Source organism: Takifugu flavidus, chromosome 16, assembly GCF_003711565.1.
Source record: "Takifugu flavidus isolate HTHZ2018 chromosome 16, ASM371156v2, whole genome shotgun sequence".
Lineage (NCBI taxonomy): Eukaryota > Metazoa > Chordata > Actinopteri > Tetraodontiformes > Tetraodontidae > Takifugu > Takifugu flavidus.
In genome coordinates, this window is record NC_079535.1 from 4,060,425 (window position 1) to 4,085,964 (window position 25,540).

The 25,540-nt window shown below is 48.4% G+C and overlaps 3 protein-coding genes across 4 annotated transcripts; 2 read left to right on the forward strand and 1 right to left on the reverse strand.

Moving 5' to 3' along the window:
- The first annotated feature begins 197 nt into the window (after window positions 1-197).
- On the forward strand, window positions 198-2,170 carry ptgr2 (prostaglandin reductase 2). The gene is made up of 8 exons (XM_057058346.1): window positions 198-471; window positions 556-674; window positions 829-1,020; window positions 1,085-1,255; window positions 1,319-1,528; window positions 1,612-1,821; window positions 1,899-1,938; window positions 2,008-2,170. Exons 1-8 carry the CDS (start codon window positions 432-434, stop codon window positions 2,079-2,081), a joined length of 1,056 nt encoding a protein of 351 aa, XP_056914326.1. The 5' UTR covers window positions 198-431; the 3' UTR covers window positions 2,082-2,170.
- A 161-nt stretch (window positions 2,171-2,331) lies between these two features.
- tmem62 (transmembrane protein 62) lies at window positions 2,332-9,137 on the reverse strand. The gene is made up of 13 exons (XM_057058345.1): window positions 8,391-9,137; window positions 7,512-7,623; window positions 7,300-7,437; window positions 6,835-6,880; window positions 6,518-6,659; window positions 6,320-6,444; window positions 5,325-5,447; window positions 5,073-5,228; window positions 4,826-4,985; window positions 4,546-4,744; window positions 4,344-4,439; window positions 4,138-4,256; window positions 2,332-4,061 (listed from the first exon to the last, which is right to left on the reverse strand). The coding sequence occupies exons 1-13, from the start codon at window positions 8,583-8,585 to the stop codon at window positions 3,741-3,743; spliced, it is 1,932 nt and encodes a 643-aa protein (XP_056914325.1). The 5' UTR covers window positions 8,586-9,137; the 3' UTR covers window positions 2,332-3,740.
- A 1,058-nt stretch (window positions 9,138-10,195) lies between these two features.
- Window positions 10,196-25,421, forward strand: ttbk2a (tau tubulin kinase 2a). Of its 2 annotated transcripts, XM_057058338.1 has the most exons (16): window positions 10,196-10,802; window positions 13,623-13,776; window positions 14,766-14,913; window positions 16,247-16,320; window positions 16,410-16,550; window positions 16,834-16,938; window positions 17,064-17,129; window positions 17,225-17,317; window positions 17,418-17,543; window positions 17,644-17,801; window positions 17,876-18,083; window positions 18,197-18,420; window positions 18,510-19,062; window positions 19,918-20,262; window positions 21,185-22,101; window positions 22,177-25,421. In XM_057058338.1, exons 2-16 carry the CDS (start codon window positions 13,708-13,710, stop codon window positions 22,622-22,624), a joined length of 3,675 nt encoding a protein of 1,224 aa, XP_056914318.1. In that variant the 5' UTR covers window positions 10,196-10,802; window positions 13,623-13,707; the 3' UTR covers window positions 22,625-25,421. The 2 variants fall into 2 exon arrangements, with proteins under 2 accessions (XP_056914318.1, XP_056914319.1); XM_057058339.1 differs by lacking the exon at window positions 19,918-20,262 and having other exon boundaries at window positions 10,200-10,802.
- Window positions 25,422-25,540: the final 119 nt, after the last annotated feature.

Here is a 25,540-nt window from a genome sequence, read left to right on the forward strand (position 1 = left end):
AACCATATAAACCTTTTGCAATTTGAAACGCATTTAATGGCCACCTAATGGCTGTAAACAAATCTCACGAAGATTCTAAAAATGTTGTATTTAATCGACTACTGAATTAAAAGTGTCTATAACGTACAAAAGGCCTCGGCCGCGAAATTTAACAAAACCGGAAGTACATGGCAGGTAACCTCCTGCCTTAAAGCTGCTCACCAGCTAGTGTCCGACTGTCTGCGAACATTAGCCTGCGCAAATCTAGAATTACTCTCACTTTATACAGTGTTTATAGGCGCAGTAAACGCGTTGGTGGTTTTGTCGTGTAACCATGTAACTATAGCATCTAAAACCGCGACCTGGGGAAGTACAGAAACTTTACTTATTTGTAGAGGGGTGTGTTTGTTTTGAAAGATTCCTTTACAGTTTTGTCAAGGGCGTTATCTACAATGGTGCCAGTGAAGAGAATCGTTCTCAACTCACGGCCAGGTATGAAAGAACATTATTTTTTACCCCACGCTGGGGCATGACATTGCTCTTTTTTTTTCTCCTTGTGGCTTTATTTGCATTAAGGCAAAAACGGTGCACCAGTGCCTGAGAACTTCCGTGTGGAGGAGGGGACCTTAGTTCCTGACCTAGAAGATGGGGAAGTCATGGTTCGGACACTTTACCTCTCCGTGGACCCCTACATGGTATTACTGGATAATACATATACACAATTCCATTCTGTAAAAGTGGCCTTTATCAATTTGTGATGAAGGTGAGATCACCTCTTTTTCAACCCCCGTGGCTTCATGCACCCTAAAGCTCCTTTCCTCCATCGTGCGTGCATATTTCCCCCTGCAGAGATGCAGAATGAACGAAGACACCGGTACCGATTACTTGACTCCGTGGCGGCTGAGCGAGTGTGTGGATGGCGGAGGTGTTGGTGTGGTGGAGTCCACTCGCTGCGGAGCTTTAAATGAGGGAGACGTGGTCACCTTCTTCAGCTGGCCCTGGCAGACCCACGCCGTTCTGAAGGGAACCGTCTTACAGAAGGTAAGGCTTGCTGCTCCGGCTGTGTGGGGGCACGGGCCGGGACATTAACACATTTGTCTCGCAGGTTGATCCACAGCTGGTCGATGGACACCTGTCTCATTTTCTTGGGGCGATGGGCATCACAGGCCTGTCTGCATTTTTCGGCATAAGGGAGAAAGGTCATGTGACCAAGGATGCCAACCAGACCATGGTGGTGAGTGGAGCAGCTGGAGCCTGCGGTTCCATCGCTGGACAGGTAAGTATAGCTCTATAGAACCAAATGTTTGGATGCGACGTCCTGAATGTACCATATTTTCAGATAGGGAGGCTGGACGGCTGCGTGACAGTGGTTGGGATTTGTGGCTCTGATCAGAAGTGCAGAACTCTAATAGAGGATCTGGGCTTTTCAGCAGCTATCAACTACAACACGGAAGACGTGCCTGCCAGGCTGAGGGCGTGCTGCCCCGGCGGGGTGGATGTTTATTTTGACAATGTGGGAGGCACCATCAGTGATGCTGTCATCTCCCAGGTGAGACAAATATGAGCTGCGACGGTTGCAGATCTTAGTATTTACATTTACCAGCCGGCCATTGCCTCCCATCTCATCTCCAGATGAACCACAGCAGTCATGTGATCCTGTGCGGGCAGATTTCTCAGTACAACAAAGATGTGCCTTATCCTCCCCCCCTGAGTGAGGAGATATCAGAGGTCCTGCAAAGGAAGAACATCACCCGGGAGCGCTTCATCTTGCTCAGCTATACGGACAAACTAGATGCTGGCCTCTATGAGCTGAGCCAGTGGGTCAAATCAGGGCAGATCAAGGTGAGGAGGGGTTAATGATGCGTGTTTGATGGAGAGGACCTCTGCCCATGCCTCATTTCTATGCTTGCACTTTACAGGCGCTGGAAACGGTGACCGATGGCATTGAAAATATAGGAGGTACGCGAGTTTGACTGGTTGCATTTGTCTGGATAATATGTGTTTTTACAGTCCTTCGCTTGCTTGCAGATGCGTTTTGCTCCATGATGAAAGGAGGAAACATCGGCAAGCAAATCATTAAGATCTCAGAATGGAAAAACTGATGGCACATGTGATCTCAGTCACCTGCGGCTGCATATTCAACAGTAATTTTAGTTGGGTTGATTAAATATTACTGGTACAACACAAAAAACGTGGTTATTTTTGTTTTTAACCAGCCTCTGAGAAAAGAGACTTGTTTTAGACTAAAGTTCACGCAACACAATAAAAACAAAGGTTGCAAATGAAAGTTCCTGGTTCTCAGAAGTACAAAACAAGGTACCTGTTGTCAGTATAAGAAGAGAAAAATGCACATTTATAGACAGTGCGATTTATTGTTATGAATATGTCACAGCACTACAAACCATTAATAAAATAAAACTGAGGTCGGCCCCGACATACCAGTTATCACGAGAAAAATATAAGTGGAAAACAATCAGTTCATTCATATTTGTCAGTGTCTGAACACAGGAGAGTGCAGAACAACCGTTGCATGTAGATAGTGGTGGATCCCCACAGTTCCTCTATTGCTAATGGCCCAGACAGTTTTGCATTCACATCCTCAACCACAAGCCAGGTCATGAATTAACATGAAGTGAGTACCAATAAAAGATAAACAGCCTCAAAACTTAAAAAAAACAAACAAATCATGGTTATGGAGGTAATTACTGAGTAGTTCCCTTTAAAGTCGCTCAATACTGCCTCCTGGTGGACATAGCTGAGAAACTTGTTTTAATAAGCCCTGTAAAATGTAAAAAATAAAATAAAATATGTGCGTCAAAATGTTCCAATACCCACAGAAAAGAGGAACTAAAGTTAGTAAAGTCATCAAAATTGCACATTTTTCTTAGCCCCATTAGTTAGTCCTGGTTATTGGGGAAATGTTGGGTGAAAAATACCTGTTGGCTTCAATTTTTGTTTTTAAAAGAAAGTTCTTGCTGACACTTAACATAATAATACCAGATAATTGTCTCAAACCTTCACAGAAAAAGGACGCAAAGCTGATTTCAAACACAGAAAATTCACAGTTGGAGGGGGGAAAAAGCCAGAAAGAAAGAAAGAAACCACCAACACAACCAGGCGGGATAAATATAAAAAAATAGAGTAGTACTTCATTCTGTAATGACGCCTTCACTCATTTTCCTTTAGCCACGACGCATCTTCATCCTTTGAATGACAACTGAATATAAAATATCCACATTTTAATCAGTTGTAAAAGCAGACAGGATTCCAAACGGTGTTTCCTCTCAACACTGAGGTAAAAATGAGGATGGGATTGGCACACACACCGAAGGATGGGAAGGAATTCCAGTGGAAGGAATACACAGGAAAAAAATCTCTTTCTATCCTTTGGCAGTGGTGAAGTGGCACTGAGCCAAGGCAACACTTCCAAAAAGTGCTAAAGCGCCATAAACGAGCAAGAACCACAGAAGAACCTAACGCCGCGGGGGTCCTCACAAGGCCGAAACTGCTTATTTGATTTCCCCGGTGTCGCAAATGCCGGTTTATTAGTTTCGGTGCTGCTGTGGCTGTTTGGAAAAGTGCTCGGTGATTTACAACATGCATATTCAGAAACGATACTAAACAGGTTTGCCAAGGTGATGGCAGTGAGCAAAACACCGCGCGCGTGTGTGTGTGTGTGTGTGTTGATGCTTCAAAAGCAAACAGTGACAGCAAAGTATGAGTCAGACGGGAGGGCGGCGGTGGGGGGGCAGCAATTACTGTCAGGAGGGAGCCACGCTCTTCCTGCTGTCGTGAAATTGAGGGGAGGGCCCCGTCCAGGCGCGGTAGACCAGCAGCAGGCCCAGACCTAAAGCCCAGGTACGGACAGGGGACATCAGGAAGGACATGAGGCCGTAGGTCTCCAGGAGGAAGTGGCAGGACTGCGCCTGCCAGACGAGCAGCAGCAGCATCACCAGGTGAACCACCAGGGACGACCAGCTGCAGCCCGGCTTCCGGAAGTGGGACCGGAAGGTGTGGCCGTGGCAGCGGTGGTGGGCGCTCCAGCAGAGGTAAGCGGTGAGGGGCATGTTGAAGAACAGCATCTGGAAGAGGGAAGAGACGGAGACCGTTGCATGGGAGTCCATGCGAGGGTGGGGGGCCGGCCTCTGAGTTCCTCACCTGAATGACTCCGACAACATAGGTGAGGCTGCCCTCCAGGTAGTGTCCATCGATGAACACGCCAAAGGCAAAGCAGGCGCCTTTGTGGCCGTCTATCAGCTCGCCGATGAACCACGGACCTGCGAGGAAACCAGCAACATTGATATGGAGGCAACTGTCTCGCTCCTGAGGATGGTCAGACGCGGGGGACGTTACAGCCGCCTCACCCAAGGCTGTGCACAGGTTGAACAGCAGCAGAGAGTAGAAGAAGGCGTCGGTTCTACTGACCAGCTGGAGCGCGAAGCATGCATGAGCAGGAAGTCCTGAGGAGAACAGAACAGAACATCTTGACTTCACAGGCTTCTCACTAGAGGAGCAGAATGTCTGGAGTGTCCAGACAGGAGTGGGAGGGGCCGAGCGTTGGCTCACCTCTGCTCACGGAGACCCGCATGAACCTGAAGGCCATCAGCCCGCCCACGTTCATCACCACGGTGAATATGAAGAGGGCGCGGCCCAGGATGTAGTGGTCGGTGAGGAGGAGGAAGGACTGTACCAGGCCGAAGCCGGGAATCAGGTTGTCCTCCAAGGTGAAATGCTGCTCCCGCGCCGACGACCGGCCGGCCGAGTCCTGCGCGGAGAGCAGAAAAAACCAAAGCAGTCAGCCTTGCCGCTTCAGCGGGGAAAATCCAGGCGCGCGTCCTCCGCTGACCTCCACTTTAACTTGGATAGTGTGCAACCCTTTGAGGTAGAGAGACGGATCCCAGGGCAGCACATAGAGAGGACCTCCAGCCGAGTGGCCTTTTCCCAGAGGGTCCCCGTCGATGCTGACATGTACCGCTGTGATCGGAGCCTCCGAGAAGGCCAAGATCCTGTTAAAAAGCACGGCGTCACCTCTCTGCAGGCCTCTCCGACCGGACGACTGGCAGGAAATAGAAGCGTTCTCAGTACAAACAGACCTGATGTGCGTTGATCTGCGGACTCGCCCCAGCGGTTCCGCCCCGGGGTGCATGTACTGAGCGTCCTTGGGGTTGGTGACGAGTACGACGGGCCACTGCTCAAACTTCAGGTCAGCAAAGCTGAGCAGGTCGTGGTCGACTGCCAGAACCCTGTACCTGCAGACAGCCGACTCAGCAGGTTCAATCTGAGACATCCCGCTGCAGCCGTGTGTTCATATTCAGGGAACGCCAGCAACAACGCATCGGCCTGACCTGCGGTTGTCCATCCAGTCCCCCAGCTCCAGCTCCAGGGTGCCGCGGGGGTGTCGGCTGTGCAGGACGGGCATCAGGCCTCCCAGCGTGTGCAAATGGCCACATAGGTAAGCGACCCCAGAACTAAAACACAAATATTTGAAGCTGACACCGGAGAGCTATCTGTAGTTCTATAACCCTTTTCGACCTTAGCATAGGACCCGTCAGTGACAACTCCTCCTCTTTAAATGACGCCGTTCTAACTCCCTATTGACCACGTAAACATCTTTGACATAGTTAGCATATTTTAGCCCAGCGCTAATCTTTTTCCTCTCGTAAGAGGTGATTAGCTCTATGAAGAGTCGCAGCACCAGACGTGCATTGTTGTGGCTCGTCAACGATGGTCGAAACCACCGTTTGTTCAATGCCAGAAACGTGTTCGGGGACTGTTTTCTTATTGTATCTATATTTCAATCACATACAGCAAACATTATTGTAGCCTCCTTTTTCAATCAAAGATTAACTCCTTGACATCATTTCTTACTATTTATGTATATACTGTATATATGTCTTATTTTATTTTATTTATCTTATTCTAGTGTTGTCTTCTTTATGTTGAATGTCGCAGCGTCACACCAAGACAAATTCCTAGCTTGTGTAATACTGTGTATTACATGAACAATGGCAATAAATCTGATTCAAATCAATTCAATTCAATCATTCTTGCCTGTGTATCTGATCAGAAATTTGTCCGGTAAATTGAAACCCTGCCGGTCTGGATATCTGGTACCAGTTTTTTCGAGCAGAATCCCTGGTGCTGAAGTTACTCCTCAACCACTCCTACCAGTCCCCTATGGCCACTGGTCAGTGCGAGATAAAAAACCAGGGTTCAGAGAGGGTAGTTAGTAGAACTGTTTTGGAAGCAGACTGTTGCTAGAACTCCTATAACTACTTGGTGCGAAAGAGGCTTGTGTGACACAGGAAGCAAGACACGGTTTTAAGAGGAGACGCGTTACCTCATCATCTCCCGCAGACCCGGAGACGGAGAGACGACGGTGGAGGTGGTGTAGTGGCCAAACCAGATTGTCTGGTTGCTTTTCAGGCTCTCAGCTCGGAACCTGTCCAGCAGGTCCATCTGAGCCTGTTATGGAAAGCAGCAATGACTTTCAATGAGACTCATAGAGACAGGATTGTGCCGAGGCAGGACGCTGTACCTGTTCCAGGATCCCGAAAAAGTTGTATGGCCTCTTGGGTCCTGGGGTGAGAGTTGCATCCACACAGACAAAAGAGTAGTTGCCAAAGGGAGTCTTGTGAACATAGTGAAAAGAGCCAATTTTCTGGTTAGCTGAGTATTTCCTGGGGAGGATTGGAAGGAGAAAGCGGTCACGGATGGTGCCGAAAGCCCCGATTCAAGTATATTTTAATGCTAACAGTGGAGACAGGGGTGGACCGCACTCAATCCTCATTAACAATCACACCACACACGTGGCGCTAACAGACACCGCCAACTCTGGTGTTTTTTTTATCTTACCGGAAATAATTGGTGACGCTGTCCAGGGAGATGATGTTAAAGGCATCTGTCAGGAGAGATAAGATCATGGTGAGTCCAAACAATTAAAAACCATCAAATGGATCATTAGCAAAACAGAACTCAGTCTGGAAAAGGAAGAAACTCCCTGCGGAAGGACGCATAATTAATTCAGGAATCCAACGTATTCGTGTTACAGAAAGATATCGATCCTAATGCGCCGTTTGTGTGGAACCTGCTACGCTAACAAGACATGTGTCGCACGCCGTGATTGATAACAGCAGAATGATTCAGGATCCAATAACGGGAGTTCTTTCAGACGAACCACGGAGATCTAGTTTCCCCTCTAATAGTGTCTGATTTAATAAGGGAGAGCACTGGACATAAAAGGAGGGGTTGACTTCCTGCCAATCGCAGTAAATGGAGCCTCTGCTGTCTGAGATTGGAGGGATCGTGACGTTTACCCACCGTGATTACCGCGGATGTCTATCCACTTGGTGCGCTCCATCACGCGGGACCGCTTCAGGACGTTGTGGTAGGCCTGCCACTCCACCTCGTGCTGCAGGGAGCCCATCTTGTTCTCCGTCTTGGCGTCGGTCAGATCCCCTGCGGAGAGGGAGCGGCGGTTAGTGATGCAGTGCTGGGGCCCCACCAGCCTGAAGATGAAGCTTCTACCCTACCTGTTGCAAGGACAAGATCCGGTTTGATCACCTCGATGGTGTCGGTGCAGAACTTCTCAAAGTCGGGCACGCGCCGTGGGTCGCGGAATCTGCTGATGTGTATGTCGGACACCTGGAAGCAGACGTGACAAACGCAATCAGTGACTTAAAAAAGCAGAACGAGTGATTTTTCTAGTTCAAAAGCGCAAAAAGAGCAAAGTCCGACGGCAGCTTTCTAAACCGCCGACCCAGCGGTGACTGTCAATCATTCACAGAGCGTTCCGAGGAGGAACAGCCAGCAGGTGTAAAGAGCTCCAGAACCAGCTAATCTGCAGCAGCCGACGACGTACATGGAAACCTACAATAACTCCAGAGTGCTGGGGGCAAATTTGCCACTTCCTGTTTGCCTACAGGGAGAGCATTAATCTTTAAAAACTAAATCTGTGTCACAGTGTAGACTTATGTCTTATTGACGTTAATAAGCAGTAGAGCATATTTGCAGGAGCACATTATGCAACAAGTGGGTCTTTATTTTTTTCTTTTTTAATACTATAGAGCATAGCCAAATATATACAGTATATTTACCAGGGTGTGGTTAGATATCACATCTATAACTATATTCAGGATTTGATAAAACTTACAGCAGGTGTTTTCCTATGATCTTCGTTTCTCACCCTGTTCTGAACTTAATAAAACATCCCACTCACTAACTCAAAAGTAACCAATTAAAGTGACAGACTGATAAAAATCAAGCAAAGAATATTCGTAATACCGCGATCATATCGTGATTCATATTGAGATACAATATCGAGTCCATACACATTAATATTAACAAAGTAGACCCCCCCTCCCGATTTAACTACGTAAACCATTAGACGACCCAGCGTTGGACCAGTTTACCTGAATAAACCAGAACAGATTTTTCAGCTCGCCGCCGGGAAATGGTGGAGCGCTGCCCTTAGATCCGTCTCCATCAGCCGGCTGACGGACGCTCCGTTTCGGGTGCCAGGCCGTGTCATATTTGTCCAACATCCAAGATGTGAAGACCGCCATGACCAGTCCGAGGAGAACCAGGGCACCGAACACCTTCAGCATCCTCCTGCGGTTGCGACAGAGGGGGCGAGCTGCCACCGTGCGTCCCGGACAGAAGAGAGGGGGGAAGCTAAGCTAGGTAACGGCTACAGGCGCGAATCACACCGACGCTCGCTACAACCACGCAGCTACATTGCTACGATCTCACGCTCAGACCGTGTCCGTCGCTGCCATCGCGGAGATGGGAGTGCGGGGCTCATTCACAACCCTCTTCAGATGCCCTCGGAGGCGGAGGAGGAGGTGGCCCGTCGGGGTCGATCGATGCCGACACAGCGCTGATCGGCTGGATCCTGAAACGTCACCATCAGGAAGCGCGAGCAGAGAGAGGTCTCACTCTGCTGCCGTTTCCCGGCCACGGCGATCGAAACAGTTCCTGTTGTGATATCGCGAGGAATTATGGGAAATGGAGCCCTGATTTAAAAAGGGTATTATTACTGTTATTGTCGGGTGAAGTTAATATAATCGACTTATCAATTGATCACCTCCGCCAAGGACGTTAAATGTTGTTATGGACCAAGAAATAGCTCGTTGGAAGTTTGACCATTTGTTGAAAAACCTCCATTAAAGGAAGGCAACTGTTGGATCGCAATACCTTTGTGTGTAGCTGCTAATCCGCGTGTTCTTTGAATGAAGACTTAAAGAAGAAAAATACCAATTTCAAAATGTATTTTAACAATAGAACCAATTCCAGATACAAATATTACAGAGCTCCGGGCCAGTTCATAACCCTAGCAACAACAGAGTCAATTGCCAGGGCATGAAGTCTGACAACCTAACTATCCCTTGGCCCAGTCCTTTATAGTAACACACATGCAAATTCTCAATGTTCATGCAATCCAATCCAGTTCCTCTGCTGGGATGACCTCGTCCTCTTCTTCCAGTCTCCTTTGGTGTTGATACAGTCCTTCTCCATTATCTTCCCCGGTGGCCAGATCAAAGTTCCCATTCTTTATGCAAATAAGATCACCAACCCCACCCTGATGTCCCGTTTATGATAGGTGTTTAACACCCCCTGCCTGACTGGCTCCTGAGATTACAATGGAACACAACAACAACAATCCTGTGAAAGGAATGTCTCTGATCTTTGTTACATCTGCTAATGACTTCTAAGAGAAGACAGGAACATATGGTAAAACACATACAACAAGATAAAGACAATTCTCATCACAACTCAGATCTCTCCCTCTGTCTACAAGTGCATCGATTCTCTAATCGGAAAAAATGATTTAATTTGCCGTTTCAATCGATCCTTTCAGCGAGGCTAACCTAACACAAGACGAGCAGTGTACAGAGGCACACAAACGCACTGAAGGTAATTAGTTGTGGGTGTAATTCACAGTATGTGGGAAAGTCACCTACTTGGCGGAGGTCTGCACTCACCAAATGTGTTGTTCCGAGTTACTTAATGGTGTAAGTGTCATTTTCTCATTAACTCCCATAAATAATTGCACGCTGTCCGGATAATGTGGTACATTTTCAAACAATCATATAAGTAATCATTTTTAGTGGTAAACCAAAATTTTAAGGAACGTGAACCGCTGTTTTCTGTACAGAACCTATTAGTAAATGTGCTCCTAAGTTCTTTCATTTATACTGTGTGAACCATCTTTTCCATATTACATCTTTGGCAGAAATGTCGCCACCTAGTGGTCAATATGTTTTCCCCTTTATCAACGCTTAAATAGTATCATTAATTAGTATTAATACTAATGTGGCCTAAAAAGAGATAAGTCATCCGTTTTGGGGTAACATCGATAGTCTGCCCTTGCTCGGTTGTGTTCTAACGTCACAAAATATGAAGCCCTATAAAAAACGCAGAAATGGCGACGCCTTCGCTTGCGTGCGCGTGACCACGAGCCTCACAGGGTCCTGCGCGCGCCCCCGAGCTGTTGCGAGGGGCGATCGAGTCTGAGGCGCGTGCGCAGGAGCAGGCTGGCGATCATCACGGAGGCGTCGCGTCACGGATCCGCAGCGACCGATCGAGATGCTGAGGTGACAGGCGGAAGGAGGAGAAGAGCACCGCCACACTCACGCAGACGACCCCGCCGCCCGCTCCGCTCTCTCCGCCCTCCTCTCGCCCGTCTCCGCCTTCGCCTTCTGGATGCTCCGCTCGCTATGGGATTCCGCTCGATGTCGACCCCGCAGCCCCCGAACGTAGTGGATTTTTCGTAACCACACCCGGCGCCGCTTCGGATCAGAGACCGTCAGCAAAGATCCGAGGTAAGGCTCCAGAACCGGGAGGCCATCTTTCCCCCCCGCCACCTCCTCCATTTGTCGCCTGCAGCTGCGCGGTTCCGTTCGCCTGCGCGGTGTCGGAGCGGGCTGCATAACCTCCCACATACGCCGGGGCCGGATGGGATTGCGTGGCCTGTGTACTGGCCAGGGTGCGTGGACGCGCTTGAGTAAATCTGCTGTGGCGACCGACTTGCTATGCAACAGATCTCCACAGAGAAGGCTCACACACACACACACACACACACGCACCACTGCGGGGAGGGCAGCACGACAGCGTCGCGGTCAAATGAAACCTTTATGTGCGTGCACAGACAGCCTGTAAATGAGTGATTGGGGCTGTTTATCCGAGACGTGCACGGCTGCGAGGGCTTCAGTGACGACAACACAGCCCTGCATCTGCGAGGGCCTCCACATGGCAGCCGCCTCACCCTGCGTGCACATTCGGGGGCAGCAGTCCCATAAATCCCCGTCACATCTGGATTAGACAGAAAATTCAGCAGATGTTTGCTTTCCCCTGCAGTTTTGACAGCATCCAATCATCACCGGGGTTTAGTGTTGCAGTCAGCTCTGCAGCATCACGGCCATGAGATTTGGGGGGGGGTCAGCAAGCGTGATTCATGCTGGAATGAGTAGTGATGGTTGGAGGACGGTGTTTGTTATTCATTGATGGTGGTGGATGTTGGAGGAGGAGGATGAGCAGCCCTACGTCGCAGGGAGGTGTGAGATTCGTCAGTGTTTGGTCCCAAACTCGTGTAGGCGCCGGCGCCGCTTTGGAAAAATGTGTTTGATTTTGGTGCGTGCGGCGTGCGTCTTTGGGAGGCTTCCAGGTAACTCCCTGCGGTTCCTCCCACCCACCCAGGCTGCTTCTGAGCAGAAGGAAAACATGGGAGGATTTGGGGGGGGTTCTGCAGACGCCACCTTTTCTCCTTCAGCTGTCAGGGTCTCGGCGTTCCTCAGCTGTAAATGTGTCAGTTTTCAGATCAGACGTCACAGGAGTTAAAACTACACCACACGAGTGACCTTGACGTTGTGACACAGCACCACTGATGTCAGCCAGTGTTTCCAGCTGCACTTTACAACTACAGTGTGTATGGTAACTTTGGTGTTTTATTATTTAGTAGCATAAGAATGATATGAAAATGATCTAACGACCCCCATTAGGTGAAAAAGAGAAACTTTTTTGACAAACAAGTATGTTACTAGTCCTGGTAGTTATTATGGTTACAGATGAGGACATTCTTTTGAACGTATTAGCATGCTAATGTGTTTTGTAGCTGCTGATATCATTGTCTCTATTTTAATGTTTGGACCAACATTTACATTGCTTAGAGGACATACATTATTGATTTTACAGTGACCTCTTTACCTTGTAGTCCATCCAAACTATCCAAAGTAGCTATTATTGGGATTACCTCTCCTTTTAAAAACACGGTAACCAGTCAAATGCATGTTCATTGTTGCTAACACAGCAGAGGAAACAGCATTATCGATGTGATATCATCTTAATCTTTTAACACCGCTGTTATTCAGTCTTCGAGCACAACGAGCTCATTAGAACAACATAAACACACTGTGCTCTGCCAGCCCCAGTGCATTCTGGGAGGACATGCCTCCTTGATGTCAGGATCACCAACTGAACAGCACTTTGTTGCATAACAGTTGCTGCGTGTGCAGAATGCTCATCTCTGCTGCATTCCCGTTTCACTGGAATTCCAGATTATAATCTGCTGTGTGGAGGAATTTTAGGTTGGATGAGAATTATATTATTGAATAAGGCACCAACTGTTCTGGTTTGTGATGTGGGGAAAAGGAAAAAAGCACTATTCATTGATTAAAATCCTGATAGGCCCAACAAATTCCTGAACAAGTTCATCGACAATTTTATCGATTAAAGTCACAGGACTGCTACACGTGCGACAGCTACTCCTGCGGCCTTTTATTTACGGCAGAATTGTGGTTATTGTTCCACCTAGGGTTCAAAAAGATATATAATTCTGTTAATTTGTGTGGATGGGCAAAATGATCGTTTTCCTGTAATCTGAGGGGTTAAACCCCGTCAGAATGTTGTTTTGTTATTTGTTTGTTGAGATTCATAAAGAAGCATTATTTGTGTTTGTGTTGAAGGAACACGTCTTGAAATTTAAATAAATGGTTTTAAAATGTGTTGCTGCGCGCTCACACACAGAAACGCTTGCTCTAATATGATGCTGTCAACTCAAACAGCAAATTATTGCAATACAAATCCAGCCAGATTAAGCAGATTATTTATATTTGAGCAGATTATCAGTCCCTGCCCGCAGCGGGGACGATGGACGGCCCGCAGACATGGCGTCGTCGTGGTAACGTAAGACTCGGGACGTTTGTCTGAGTCTGTGGAGCCAGACCGCTGCGTCCAGCTCCGGTATCAGGAGGTTCAGACTGTGATCCGGATTTAACCGTCACGCTTTCGTGTTCGGTCCTGGACGGAGATCGGTGCATCTATAGGCATCTTATGGCGAAGGAAGTAACCAGAGGGTTTGCTGGTTCCAATCTGGGCAGGCTGTGGTGAGCATGGCACCCATTCCCACTGCCCAATGCTCCTGCCTGGCTGTGTGTGTGTGTGTGTGTGTGTGTGTGTGTGTGTTCACTGCTAGTGTGTAAAGGATGGCGTAAATGCAGAGGTCAGACTCACTGTCACTATCTGCTGGTTTATTTTTAGCTTTCTCTCTGCTTCCTTTGGTCACTGTCCTCTGTTGTAACCATATATGTGTGAACACAGTTGCCTTTATTATTCTTATGTGGTGTGTGTGTCTCTGGTCTTGGCAGGGTTCTCCATCTCAGCCCAAATGTCAGGCCTGGTCTGAGGCTGGGACGAAGGCAGTGAGGACAGCGTCCCCGGTCCGCAGGCGGGATGAGCGGGGGAACGGAGCAAGCCGACATCCTGAGCGTGCTCTCCCTGGTGAAAGAGCGATGGAAAGTGGTGAGTGTGGTGCCACCCGGGGACGGTACCCGGTGTGTTTGTGCAGCTCCGACGCTGACATCCAACGGCAACAACAAGCCTTTGTTCATCAAACGGCGCTTTTGTCTCTGGGCCCCTGACATTGTGAAAGACCCGCGGCTCGGGAGGTTCGGGGTCACGCCTCTGTCCGGGCCGTGCTGCTGCTGCAGTACGGGAGATCCAAAAATAGCTCCTGCATGTATTTGTGTCAGGGAGCAGAGCTCTGGAGGAACCTGCCTCGCACTGCTGCACCATCCAGGGCTCCACGTGGGGCTTTTGTTCCCAACTGGCGTCACTTCCTGTCTTCCAAGAGCAGAGTTACGTAAGAACCTCACAGCAAATCCCACCACTTTATCTCAGAGCAGCACCAGATCCCGCGTGCGTGGAGGACAGTGAAGGACATCATGGGAATTTAAATCTGCTGGCGGCGGCTCTGCGGATAGATGTGAATCACATAAAACAACTGTGTTTACAGGAGCGTGCAGACATATTTCTTCCCCTCATCCCCTCAGGAGTGATTTAAAGCTGATCTAATTACCTCGTCCTGGTTATCCCTGTCAGAAAGAGCTGAAGGGATAATCAGAACCTATTTAAAGTCCTCTTTTAAGCAGAAAAATACAAGCTAATGCTCGGATATGGTTATATTTAGATGCTAACCTTGAGTGTACACAACGTTTCTTTATCTCTGGCCACAGAAGATTGATGTTCTCCACCTGAACACCTTTTGTTAATTTAAATGTAAGGTATTTATGTAAATATTGATGCGGCTCCCTCTCTGTAGGTGGTGGCATACTGCTTCCTGTGGCTACAGTAGCTCAGACTCTAATATATACTGTAGCATTTGCTAATATTACTCTTTAGGTATAATCTACCACAGTAAAAAGGAAAAGGTCTAAAATGACCAGAATGATTCCAAAAGCTGCTCTATCACTGTAAACGTAGCAGTTCTCACGCAGTGTCTCCTTTTCCAGGTAAAAAAGATCGGGGGTGGAGGCTTCGGGGAGATCTACGAGGCGGTGGATCTGCTGACGCGGATCAACGTGGCGCTGAAGGTGGAGTCGGCCCAGCAGCCCAAACAGGTGCTGAAGATGGAGGTGGCTGTGCTGAAGAAGCTCCAGGGTGAGTGGAAATGGCTTCACCGTCTTCGGTTACGCGTCAGGGGCAGATTCGCCCTCCCCGGTGGCTCCATTGATTGTTCCTCTAAAAGAATCCCTTGTAAAAATAAACACAAGGTGACAAAGAGGGGAAAAATATCCTCAAATCAGCTCCAGAGGTCTCAGAGCTGGATTTACCGGGAACAGATAAACCTTTTTGTGTTTCACGTAACAAATTAGTAACAAGTACGAGTAACCTGGTTTAGCTAAATTCTAGGAAACAATATACGGTATATAATAATGTATATATATATATATATATATATAATTTACGTAAAGTGGGACAGAGAAGCTATATGTTCAGGGACATAGACTGGTTTTAAATGATTTGATAGGCTGAATGGACTGATTATAATGGGGCAAACTAACTATGTTGGCACAGAGGGGGCAGTTAGACCAACTATGGTGGGACAAAGAAGCTAAATAAAATATTGTGGAACACAGAAGTTAAATTGACTGGTTATAATATACAATTCATCAAAATATTTTTATTAGAGTAAATAATAGCTTTTGCTGTCATGGATTGTTTGAGTCAAAGAGGCTAAACAGACTGGTTTTAATCTCACAAAGAAGCTAATTTGACTGGGAATAATGGATAAAGAGGCTAAATGGACCAGTAATAATCTGTAACTGACTGGTTGATTTGTGAAAAGCAGGTAGCAGCCAGAGGTTGTTTTTACTCCTTTCTTTCTCAATGCGACCCTCCCCTCTTCCTTCCTGCCTTTTAACCTCCCGTCATCCCGGTTTCTCCCCTCTGAGAGGATAATCAATGGCCCGGGATCATGTTTGTTGTCTAATGGCCGAAGCCTGAGGCATCATAGGTCGGCTGCTTCCAGAGGGAGCCGCTGTGTAACCTGAGAGGGCCGATTTCTCTCCCTCCCCACCAAACAACACTGACCAGCTATCAACTTGAACATCAGAGAGGAATAAACTCCGCTGCTCTTTTAGAGGCTTTGATTTACCTCATTTGAATTAATCCAATAGGAAACAAGTTAAAGTAGAAAGAAGCTGTTTGTTCATAACTTTTACTGCCTGCTGGAGGGCGTGGCTGCAGCCAGGGCATCGCAGCAGTGTCCTTTAACACACACACACACACACACACACACACACACACACACACACACACACCACACACACACACACACACACACACACACACACACTTCTGTGCTGATAGGGGAAGTGAGCTCTATGGGTTCGCAGTGTGTATCGATTCGTCATACGATGCAACTGACATCAAGTGACCTGAGCTTCTCCCCAGCAGTAACCCAGAACTGTCCCCTTTCTTTACCCCTCAGGTAAAGACCACGTGTGTCGCTTTGTGGGCTGCGGCCGCAACGACCGCTTCAACTACGTGGTGATGGAGCTGCAGGTCAGAGTCAAAGCTAGGAAGCTAAGGTAGCTCAAACAGGTGAAGCGATACGCTCAACACTGATGTTCTTTGTGTTTCCGCCTTGTCAGGGTCGCAACCTGGCTGACCTGAGGAGGAGCATGACCCGCGGGACCTTCAGCATCAGCACAACTCTGCGCCTGGGCCGCCAGATCCTGGAGGCCATTGAGAGCATCCACTCTGTTGGCTTCCTGCATCGGGACATCAAACCGGTGAGTTCCGGGTGCAGGAGTAGATACTCTGAGATCATATTTAATTGCCTGGCACATGTGGATACACCGCTGTCTGGCCGACTTTAAAACTTACTGTAGCAGCTAGCATTGTTGCTGGCTAACTGTTGATAATTTGTCAAAATTTAGCAACATTTGAAGTTGAATTTGAAATTTGAAGATTCTTTTTCCACAACAAGCACATTTTATCCTTCACTGTTAATGTTTCTTCATTGGTAATGTTACATTTTATATTATCCTTATCACACCGACTCCCATTTTCCAGTCCAACTTTGCCATGGGCCGCTTTCCCAGTACATGTCGAACCTGCTACATGCTGGATTTTGGTTTGGCTCGCCAGTTTACCAACTCAAACCAGGAAGTCCGACCTGTGAGTGGCCTCTTCTTTTACCCACTTGTTTGTGGGATGTTTATCGTCAAAATTGTATCATATCAAGTCACGGCGTTCTTTATTTAACCGGACTATTTACCCTCTGTTCTGTTTCGGCCTGCCAGCCCCGCCCAGTCGCTGGATTCAGAGGAACAGTCCGCTACGCATCCGTCAATGCACACAAGAACAAGGTCAGTGTCTGCTTCTGAGCTCCTGAGTGTCCGCTCCTTTAATCCCTATCCTGATTGGGGGGCGCCGTGAACTCAAACCTGGCGTAATTCTGCAGGAGATGGGTCGCCACGACGACCTTTGGTCCCTCTTCTACATGCTGGTGGAGTTTCTGGTGGGTCAGCTGCCCTGGAGGAAGATCAAGGACAAAGTGAGTGATGACCCCCTCCCAGGGACAACACGTGGTTTTAAAATGATGGCTCGTGACAGGCGTGTGTGCTGTGTGTTGATGAGTGTTTGCTCGTTCCTAGGAGCACGTGGGGAAACTGAAGGAGACTTATGAGCACCGCCTGATGCTCAAGCACCTCCCAGCAGAGTTTGGTTTGTTCCTGGAACACATCTCCAGCATTGATTACTTCACGAAACCCGATTACCAGGTAATTAACCAGGTTTTATCTGGCTTTAAAGATAAAAAGGAATTTTCTGACTTCCAACGGTCCAAATAAAAGGTTGATTGTGTTTTGTTTGTCGCTGCAGCTGCTCATGTCCGTGTTTGACAACAGCATGAAAACCTACAACGTTGTGGAAAACGACCCTTATGACTGGGAGCGGACCGGAGCGGATGGCACTCTGACCATCAGCACCACCGCCACCACACCGCAGCATCACACGCGCCTCACTCCGGCGCACATGGGGTATGTTTGATCGGAGCGATGGCAGTGGATTCGAGGTTCTCCTGGCGTCCACATGTGATCTTTTGTTTACACAGCATGGCCAACGCCTCCCTGATCCCTGGCGACCTTTTAAGGGAAAACACAGACGAGGTCCTGCAAGACGAGCAGCTAAGCGACGTGGAGAACAACCCGGTTCCGGAGCGCCTGCAGGGTTCTCCCCTGCACCCACACCGCAACCAGGAAGCCGATGTCTGGGAGGAGCTGGACCGCAATCGGAACCGCATCCGCTCGACAGCTTGGAAGGTCGGGTTGACCCCCCCAATCCCTGAAATGATTTTAGCATTTAGCATTTAGCGTCGGGCTTCAGACTTTAATGGTGAAGTTTTTAATTATTGGAGGGGGTTTGCTCTTTTTAGGTGGCAGCAGAGGAGGAACACAGCAACAACCAAGCAAACCCAGGACACCAGAGCCCCTATGCTGGCCCCAGTCTGGGCTCTCCAGTCAAATTGCCGTCTGAGGTGGTGGGCTCGGACCGCGATGGCCCTCTGTTAAGGAAGCTCCGCAATATTCACAGCTTTGAGCTCGAGAAGAGGCTTGGATTAGAGTCCAAACCCAATCTGGAGCGCTTTGTGGAAACAAGGTATGTGTCCAGAGCAGCCAGTCCTGTTTAATGAATGAATCCAAATTTTCCTGAGAAATGACAAGTGCTTTTTTTCTGGGACTATCCAGCTCAGCAAAACAGCAGCTTGGCGCCAGGCACCAGGACGTGGAGGCTAACGGGGCCGCCATCATCCCAGTAACTCAGGGTCAAGCTGTTCCAGGCAGGGAGCTCCCTGATAGGGTCTGGCACTACGACGAGGAGTTCCGGTCCGGTGGGGACTCTCCTAAACCAGCGTCGTCTGGATCTCAGGAGCAGGGAGAGGGGGCAGCCAGCAGCGGAGGATTTGTGGCCCTCAATCTGAGCTCTGGGAGGCAGGAGTTTGACTCAAGGGAGTGGGTGATGGTGGAGCGGCCCAGCGGGTCCCCAGGGGCCAAGGTTACCACCAGCCCCTCGGAGGAGGAGGAGGAGCCTGAGGTGCTCCTGCCAGGGGAGCAGACTCCAGGACTGGAGAAGGGCAGCCCAAGCCCAAGTTGTGAAAAAACTAAGCAGGAAAGCACTGCGTCCTCCAAAGGAAGTGTCAAAGTAGACAAACTGGAGCTCAGTGTCGGACCTGCGGGCGCTCTGCCTGCCATCACCCCAACCAGCCCCGCTGAAGCTCTGGCTGAGGGAGTCCTGACTCAGGTAAGAGCTTCTGTTTCAGGTCACATTCATGTCACACAGGGCTGTAGTCAGCATTTTCCAGAGCTAAAAAAGCTGCACAGTTGTAGCCAAAGATGCTTTTACCATAAACCAGTCAGGGAGACACCGACTGCATCTTGCTGTGGTGTGAAGCCTGGTTCGATTTTTTTTGCTTCTTTGCTTGATCATTTATTTTCGTATAAGCTGAGCTTTTTTATCGAGTCATTGCATGAAAGAATATAAACTTAAGTTATGGCATTGTGGTTTAAATATAATGCAGTGGTTTTGACTTATTTTCCAAAAAATTGCAGTGCTCTTTTTAGCTTCATTTGCTCATTCTCAAAGCTTTGCTATGAAATGGTTTGATTATTGTTTTTTTTGTTGTTTTAATCTACAAGCTTGCTCCTGTAAGTCGTCTGTCCTTTACACCCCCCCCCGACCTGATGAAAATCACAATGTGTGTTGCTGAATTAGAACTCGCTGTTGGTCCTAAAGTTGCTGTTGTACTCTGACAAAGGAGGCAAAGCTCCAGCTACAGAAGTCGGGCAGTACAAAGAGGGCTATTTATCGAAAGGATTCATGCCATATAGGTGGTTGAATTCATTAAATAGATAGTAAAACAGTTCCTTTAATGCTTTAAATCTCCCTAAGTTGTATCTCTCGCCCTTTGGAAACCTAAAAATCGTCAAATTTATTAATGTTTCTAGCTTTTCACCTCTTCAGATCAACCTTCCCCTCGTGCTTGCTTTCTAAGCAGCCTGCCTTACAGTTCTTCCACCGTGCTTCCTCCATCTCACCCCCTCACCTCACCACCCCCCCCCCCCCTCACCACCCACTTCTCTCCCTCCCGTCTTTTAGTTCCCCACCTCTCCTCCATCCCTGCCCGAGGAGGTTGCGGCCCGGACTTCCAGTCCCGTCCCGCTGCGCTCTCCGAGCCCTCACGCGCTCCTGACCACCCTCTCGGACCCGCTGCTCCAGTGCCAGCCCGCGGGCATGAGGCGCAGCCTGTCTGCCGACCAGCAGCGTCGGGAGCGCCGCTCCTCCTCCACCTCCTCCTGCCACGTTTCCCTTCCACTGCCACCAAACCCCGCCCCTGGCACCCGCTGCTCACCCAGTCGCAGAAAGCTGCCGGCCATCCCGGCGGGTGCTGTCAACACCAAGTTTCCCTCTGTTATACGCATCACTCGTGCCCAGCTCCAGCAGGTGATGAGACCACCGCAGTCCCATTTAAAAAGCAGAGTCAGCAGAGTGAAAACCTCCGTCCCCTGCCTGAAATCTGGTCTTTGGACACACACATACACACATAATATCAGGAAAATTCATCCATTGGTGATTGACACACTTCCAGAATCCCGATGACTCATTTCTTGAATTTTGGCTAGAATAAACACTCAAAAAAACAACCTCCATTCAGCTAGCTCTGCATCATTGGCGCTCACCAGTCGTCATCAGTTCTGTTATGTTTGTCCTTTTTTTTTGTTTAAGTTGCTCATTTTGGCTTCTTTGTTTAGTTGGCTTGCTTTTTGTGTCGTTGTTGTCAGGCAGTTCTCTCCAGAAGCCATGAGGGGCATTGTGCAGGCCAGACAGAGCATGGGTCAGATGTGTCCTAGTGTCTGGATGTGTGTTCTTGTGACCTGAATAGAGACGTGTGCTTGACTGATTGTGTGGCATGTGTGTTTGGAATGTCGAGTCATGACTACAGGTTGCACGCTCTCTTTTGTTTCAGGTCGTCTTTGTCCTCTCTGTCTTTCTCTTTCTCTCTCTCTCCCTGTATTTATTCCTCACCCTCTCTTCGCTGAAGCCCCCTGCGAAGTGAACGTTTCCTGCTGGTTTAGTACTCACAGCTTGACTGACACTGCCATAGCACTTGTGTGTTTCGCTCTGATAATGGTAGCTATGGTATTGCATGCCATTTGCCAAACTAATCATTTATTACCCCATTTGATATCACTTGTTTGGTTCCACTCATCTGTACTGGGCTCTTGCTACAGCACTACAGCACAACTCGACATGTTGTAGTCTATCAGCAACAGGCCTTTGACAATTTTATTCCCGGTTTGATTGATTGTTTTAAATAACATTGTTGTCTCTTCCTCTTTCTGTGTCTCCACCTCCTCCCCTCCAGCTGACAGCTCACCGTCCCTCTGGGCTCTCCTCCCAGTCCGGTTCAGAAAGCGCCCTGCAGTGCCATCTGCTGGAGAGGCATGATGAAGCTGAAACTGAGGCTCAGCAGGTCCTGGAGCGCACGGACCACATCTGCTCCCCACAGGAACAGGTTCCCACCAACCTCGGGACCTCCACAGACCCCCTGGCTGACATACTGCTCAATGGGAATAGCGCAAAAGAAAAGAGCCCTGCACCAAGCCGAGCATCCTCACCACGTTCTCCGCGCTCGCCTTCTTCACCTCGCTCCCCCCGCAGCCCCATCCTTGCCAACGGTCACCTCTCCCCTCCTGCTAATACCCAAAGGGATTCAAATCATGGATATTTCCCAAAGCTGAATGACTCTGAAAACAATAATGGCCAAACTCACTGTGCCACAGAGCCGAAGCTAAAGAGGGACGAGGGCAGAGAGGCGACTCAGCCCCCGGCCCGCTCCTCCCCAGCTGCCCCCTGTAAAGACCCCACCCGAAGGCACAGCCGTATCCCGGTCCTGGAGCCCTCCAGCCTGCTGGAGCCGCCGACTCCTGGCTCCGCTAAAGAGAAACTCCTCCAGAAGAAAGCGAGCCAGCAGGGCTCCGTGCAGTCTCCCACTGCCTCCCCGTCTCTGTCTGACAGGCGTGGCATCGTCGTGTCCCTCGCCAAAGACCCACTGTCCTCCACCTCAGACCGCTCCCAGGATGAGGACTCTCTCATGGGCTCCCGCTCTGATCGCCAAGGAGACGACGCTGCTTCCCTGTCCTCCTCCTCCTCCCCTCTATCCCGTAAGAGCAGGATCCCCCGTCCCATCCATTCAGCTTCCTCTGCTGAAGAGCTGGCTGCACAGTTCCTGCCACGCCCACCGCCAGGAAAGCCACCTTGCCGCCCCACGGCAGAGGGCAGGTAAGTTTCTCTCACCCATCAGATTGTGGCAGTTAGCCAGTTCAGCAGAGTTGTCTTCCGCTTCTCCATCCCCAGGCTTCGACGTTACCGGATTCGAGCTGGCAGCAACAGCGACTCGGACCTCCTGACGTGCATCGCTCACCTGATGCACGGCTCTCGAGGCTCCCCCCTTCACCACCGATCCTCGGCCCAGCATGACGGCCCCAGGAAGGGCGTCTGCAGCCTGACCAGCTCGCCGCACCACCACCGCAGCTCCAGCGTGTCCCCTCGCAGCTCCTCCTCCCTGCAGCGCTCCGTCAGCTCCTCGCCGTCCCGCCACGAACACCGCGGCGGCGGAGGAGGCGGCTGTCTGGGCCGCAGCCACTCCCCCCCCAGCTTCTCTGGCTCGCCGCCTCCACGCCGCTTCCACCATCACCACTTGGAGACGTGCTGCAGCCGCCAGGTGCGCGCCGGCCTACTGCATCTGTCCAGAGGGAAAAGCTGCACCCGAGAGGGCAAATGCTCCAGCAAGCTGAGCAGATAGTTACCCTCCAGGCTGCCGGGAAGACTCCGGTGATGCCTTCAGGGTCTTCCTGTTTAATACAGAGAAAATTTCTTTTCCCTGTCGGTTGGAACCATTACGACTGTGTTGCTGTCTCATCAGGGGTATCTCCAACAATTGTATCTCCAGACAAATTCAAGTTTTAGGCCACTGAACCTGTCATTTATGCACGTCACTACATCAGTTGATCTTCTAGGTTTTAACATGACCTTTACATAGAGGGGTGGCCCAGGACCTATCAGGACACGTCAGACTCCTTATTTCATTTATATTTAATAACCTAGAATTACCAGTAATCTCCAAGAATTAACTGTGATTTCCTGGCTGTTTCTGCAGCTTCATGAGTAAGTAGATCCTGTTATCCATATTTATCAGTCCTGCGCCATGAAGTAGTGTTAGCTTATTTACTCCTGTTAATGCACTTGGATTACGCCGTGGAACATCGGCGCAATTGATCACAAATGGCTTGGCGGTGACTCGCATCCCCAGTGTTTTGGAGATTGGAGGCAGGGTACACTATTGACTTTATGCTCCCCGTGAATGCATAAGAAATGAATCTGTACAGCTCTATTTATTGAGATATTTATTTTGATGCTCGGTGGTGCGTCTGCCCTTCTCGCTGTGCTCGTGTCCCCCTTCGTCTACAATCAATCATGTAAAGTATGTGAGGACACACACCTTCACGTGCCTACTCTGTTGCTAAGAGGGAAACGTGAGCCAAGAGACTGCAAATTATAGTTGCGTGGGGGAAAAAAAATCCCCTCTCTGAATCCGACGCTGTAGATAAGGTAGCTGCGTAATGAGTAATATTCAGACAGACGTTCACCTTAGCGTGTGCCTTGGCACTTTGGGCAGCTTCAAAATCCTCTTTGGTTTGTTTGTAATTAGCAAAAAAAAGGAGCTTAAATCAGACTTGTGCCAGTCGTTATAACACAACAACCATCTTGCCAGTATTGTGTCATATTGAAAACGTAGCAGATCTGTTGAGCAGCAGTTTACTTGTGGGCAAAAGTAGCGATTGTTTGCATCGATGAAATGGAATCTTAACTCTCCTGCGTGGATGTCAGATTTTTAAAGAAACAGTAAATTCCAGACCTTTAACCGGAGGCTGTGTTTACTGTACATACATATCTAACACCCCGGTCTTGTTCCATGCTTCTCTGTGCAAGAATGTTCTTGTTTCATTGCTTCTGCACCGGCACTGTGCACATGCCAAAGGAGTGGTTTTGTCAGTTCCAAATCCTCCTGTCACTCCTCCGCTTGTACGATACTGTAAGATAGCTTCCTCCCAGCGCTACTCTTTGCATGCTCGACAGAAAAAAATGAAATCAACAACCGAGGAAGAAGCTGCAAACCAATCCTGTTGAGATTCCAACCCAGCGGTGAGATTATAGCAGACGGGCTGAGTGATTTTCCTGTTCTTTTCTGCACTTCCTGCACTGATTTGAATATGATAGACTGTGCTTTTTTATGGTTAACCTAGTGGAAAGTCTAATGTGAATCCTTGCTTCACATTGCCAAATGTTTTGATAAAAGTGGTGGTTAGATGCAGTTAGATTTGTTAAACTTGGGAGTGAACGCAGACTGAAGGCCTTGCTGCTGTTTTTGACCCTGCAGACGACGCCGGTGGCCTCACAGAGCAGCTAAGATGACTTATCCCAAAGGCAGACAGCATTCAGTCAGTCAGTCGCCTTAACGTCTCTTCTCTGCCCCTCTGTGCATAACGAGGGATGACTGAGCTTTGTCTGTGCCGGAGTTCATCCCCAGTATTAGGCCTGTTTAAGCCTTCCTGTCACTCATCTGTCGACGCAGAGAGCTCCCCGATTTTTCGGGCAGTTTCCAGCTTGACTGGTGGAACAAAGTCCAACAAAACCTTCGTATACTCAAAGTGTGTTTGTAAATGCGTGTATTAGTCTGTGCCCCAAAGTGGGGGGAGGGTGCGCAATTTCTACCTGTCGCCAGCAATCAACCCTTGAATGCTCCCTCTTTTATGTATTTCAGACACACCTGTGGGTTGAAGGCATTTACAGCTTTCGGTATTCATGACTCTGTTGTGCAGACTTTTAATATATACTTGTAAAATATAAGTGATTATTTAAATGAAGTCATTGTAAAGTGAAAATGAAACGCTAACTAGCTGCAGTGAAAGACATGAAGTGGCACTAAATGGCATTGCTGGTTTTCAGAGATAATCATATTCATTTTCTTGATTTAAATGATTATTGCACATACCGTCAACCGTGTGTAGTTGTAGTACTAGTGAGGCCTTCCTGATGAGTCTTTGCCTCTTTTTTTAAAGCGGATTGCTTCATCAAAGGTGTTACGCTAATAGTAGCTTGCTGGTATTTATGGTTGCAGATTCCCATAGACCAAAAAACAAAACAAACCCATAATTTGAAAGGTGAAATGGAAACTAAATCCCTGGTGCACTTCTTGTAATAACACTTAATTAACTGTCATTAACTTATAAAGAACAGAACTTATTTATTGTAACATTTGCTGATTTTTCTTGTCATTTTGACGTTGGTGGGTATTTCTTTAATGTTTAATGTTTTTGTTGTAATGTTTGATCGGTTTGAAATGAAACTGTACAGTCTCCAGGAAAGAATGTCCAAACTGGGAGTTTGACGTGTATATAACTGTAATTATTTATGTTTATTTATCATTTGTACCATATCAATACCTTGTACAGTGTTTCCCTCTTTTTGTTTGAAATTATTTTGTATTTTATTTTTATAAACTGGTTATGAATAAAATACTCATTCCGCATGCATACAAACCCTTGCAAGATTGTTGTTCTTATATTGATTCGGATTGGTTTAATTAATAACATTAATTCGGGATAGTGAAGCATAATATAATTTTTATACGCCTAATTAAACAACCTGCACCAAAATG

Excerpts from the sequence above, each read along its gene's own strand:
- ptgr2 (XM_057058346.1), top strand. The coding sequence starts at position 432 with ATGGTGCCAGTGAAGAGAATCGTTCTCAACTCACGGCCAG. Across the intron at positions 472-555 it reads CGTTCTCAACTCACGGCCAG|GCAAAAACGGTGCACCAGTG; the intron begins GTATGAAAGAAC and ends ATTTGCATTAAG. Across the intron at positions 1,529-1,611 it reads GTGATGCTGTCATCTCCCAG|ATGAACCACAGCAGTCATGT; the intron begins GTGAGACAAATA and ends TCTCATCTCCAG.
- tmem62 (XM_057058345.1), bottom strand. The coding sequence starts at position 8,585 with ATGCTGAAGGTGTTCGGTGCCCTGGTTCTCCTCGGACTGGTCATGGCG. Across the intron at positions 6,445-6,517 it reads TTTTCGGGATCCTGGAACAG|GCTCAGATGGACCTGCTGGA; the intron begins GTACAGCGTCCT and ends TTTCCATAACAG. Across the intron at positions 4,986-5,072 it reads CGCAGATCAACGCACATCAG|GATCTTGGCCTTCTCGGAGG; the intron begins GTCTGTTTGTAC and ends GCTTTTTAACAG.
- ttbk2a (XM_057058338.1), top strand. The coding sequence starts at position 13,708 with ATGAGCGGGGGAACGGAGCAAGCCGACATCCTGAGCGTGCTCTCCCTG. Across the intron at positions 13,777-14,765 it reads TGAAAGAGCGATGGAAAGTG|GTAAAAAAGATCGGGGGTGG; the intron begins GTGAGTGTGGTG and ends CTCCTTTTCCAG. Across the intron at positions 18,084-18,196 it reads TCCGCTCGACAGCTTGGAAG|GTGGCAGCAGAGGAGGAACA; the intron begins GTCGGGTTGACC and ends TGCTCTTTTTAG.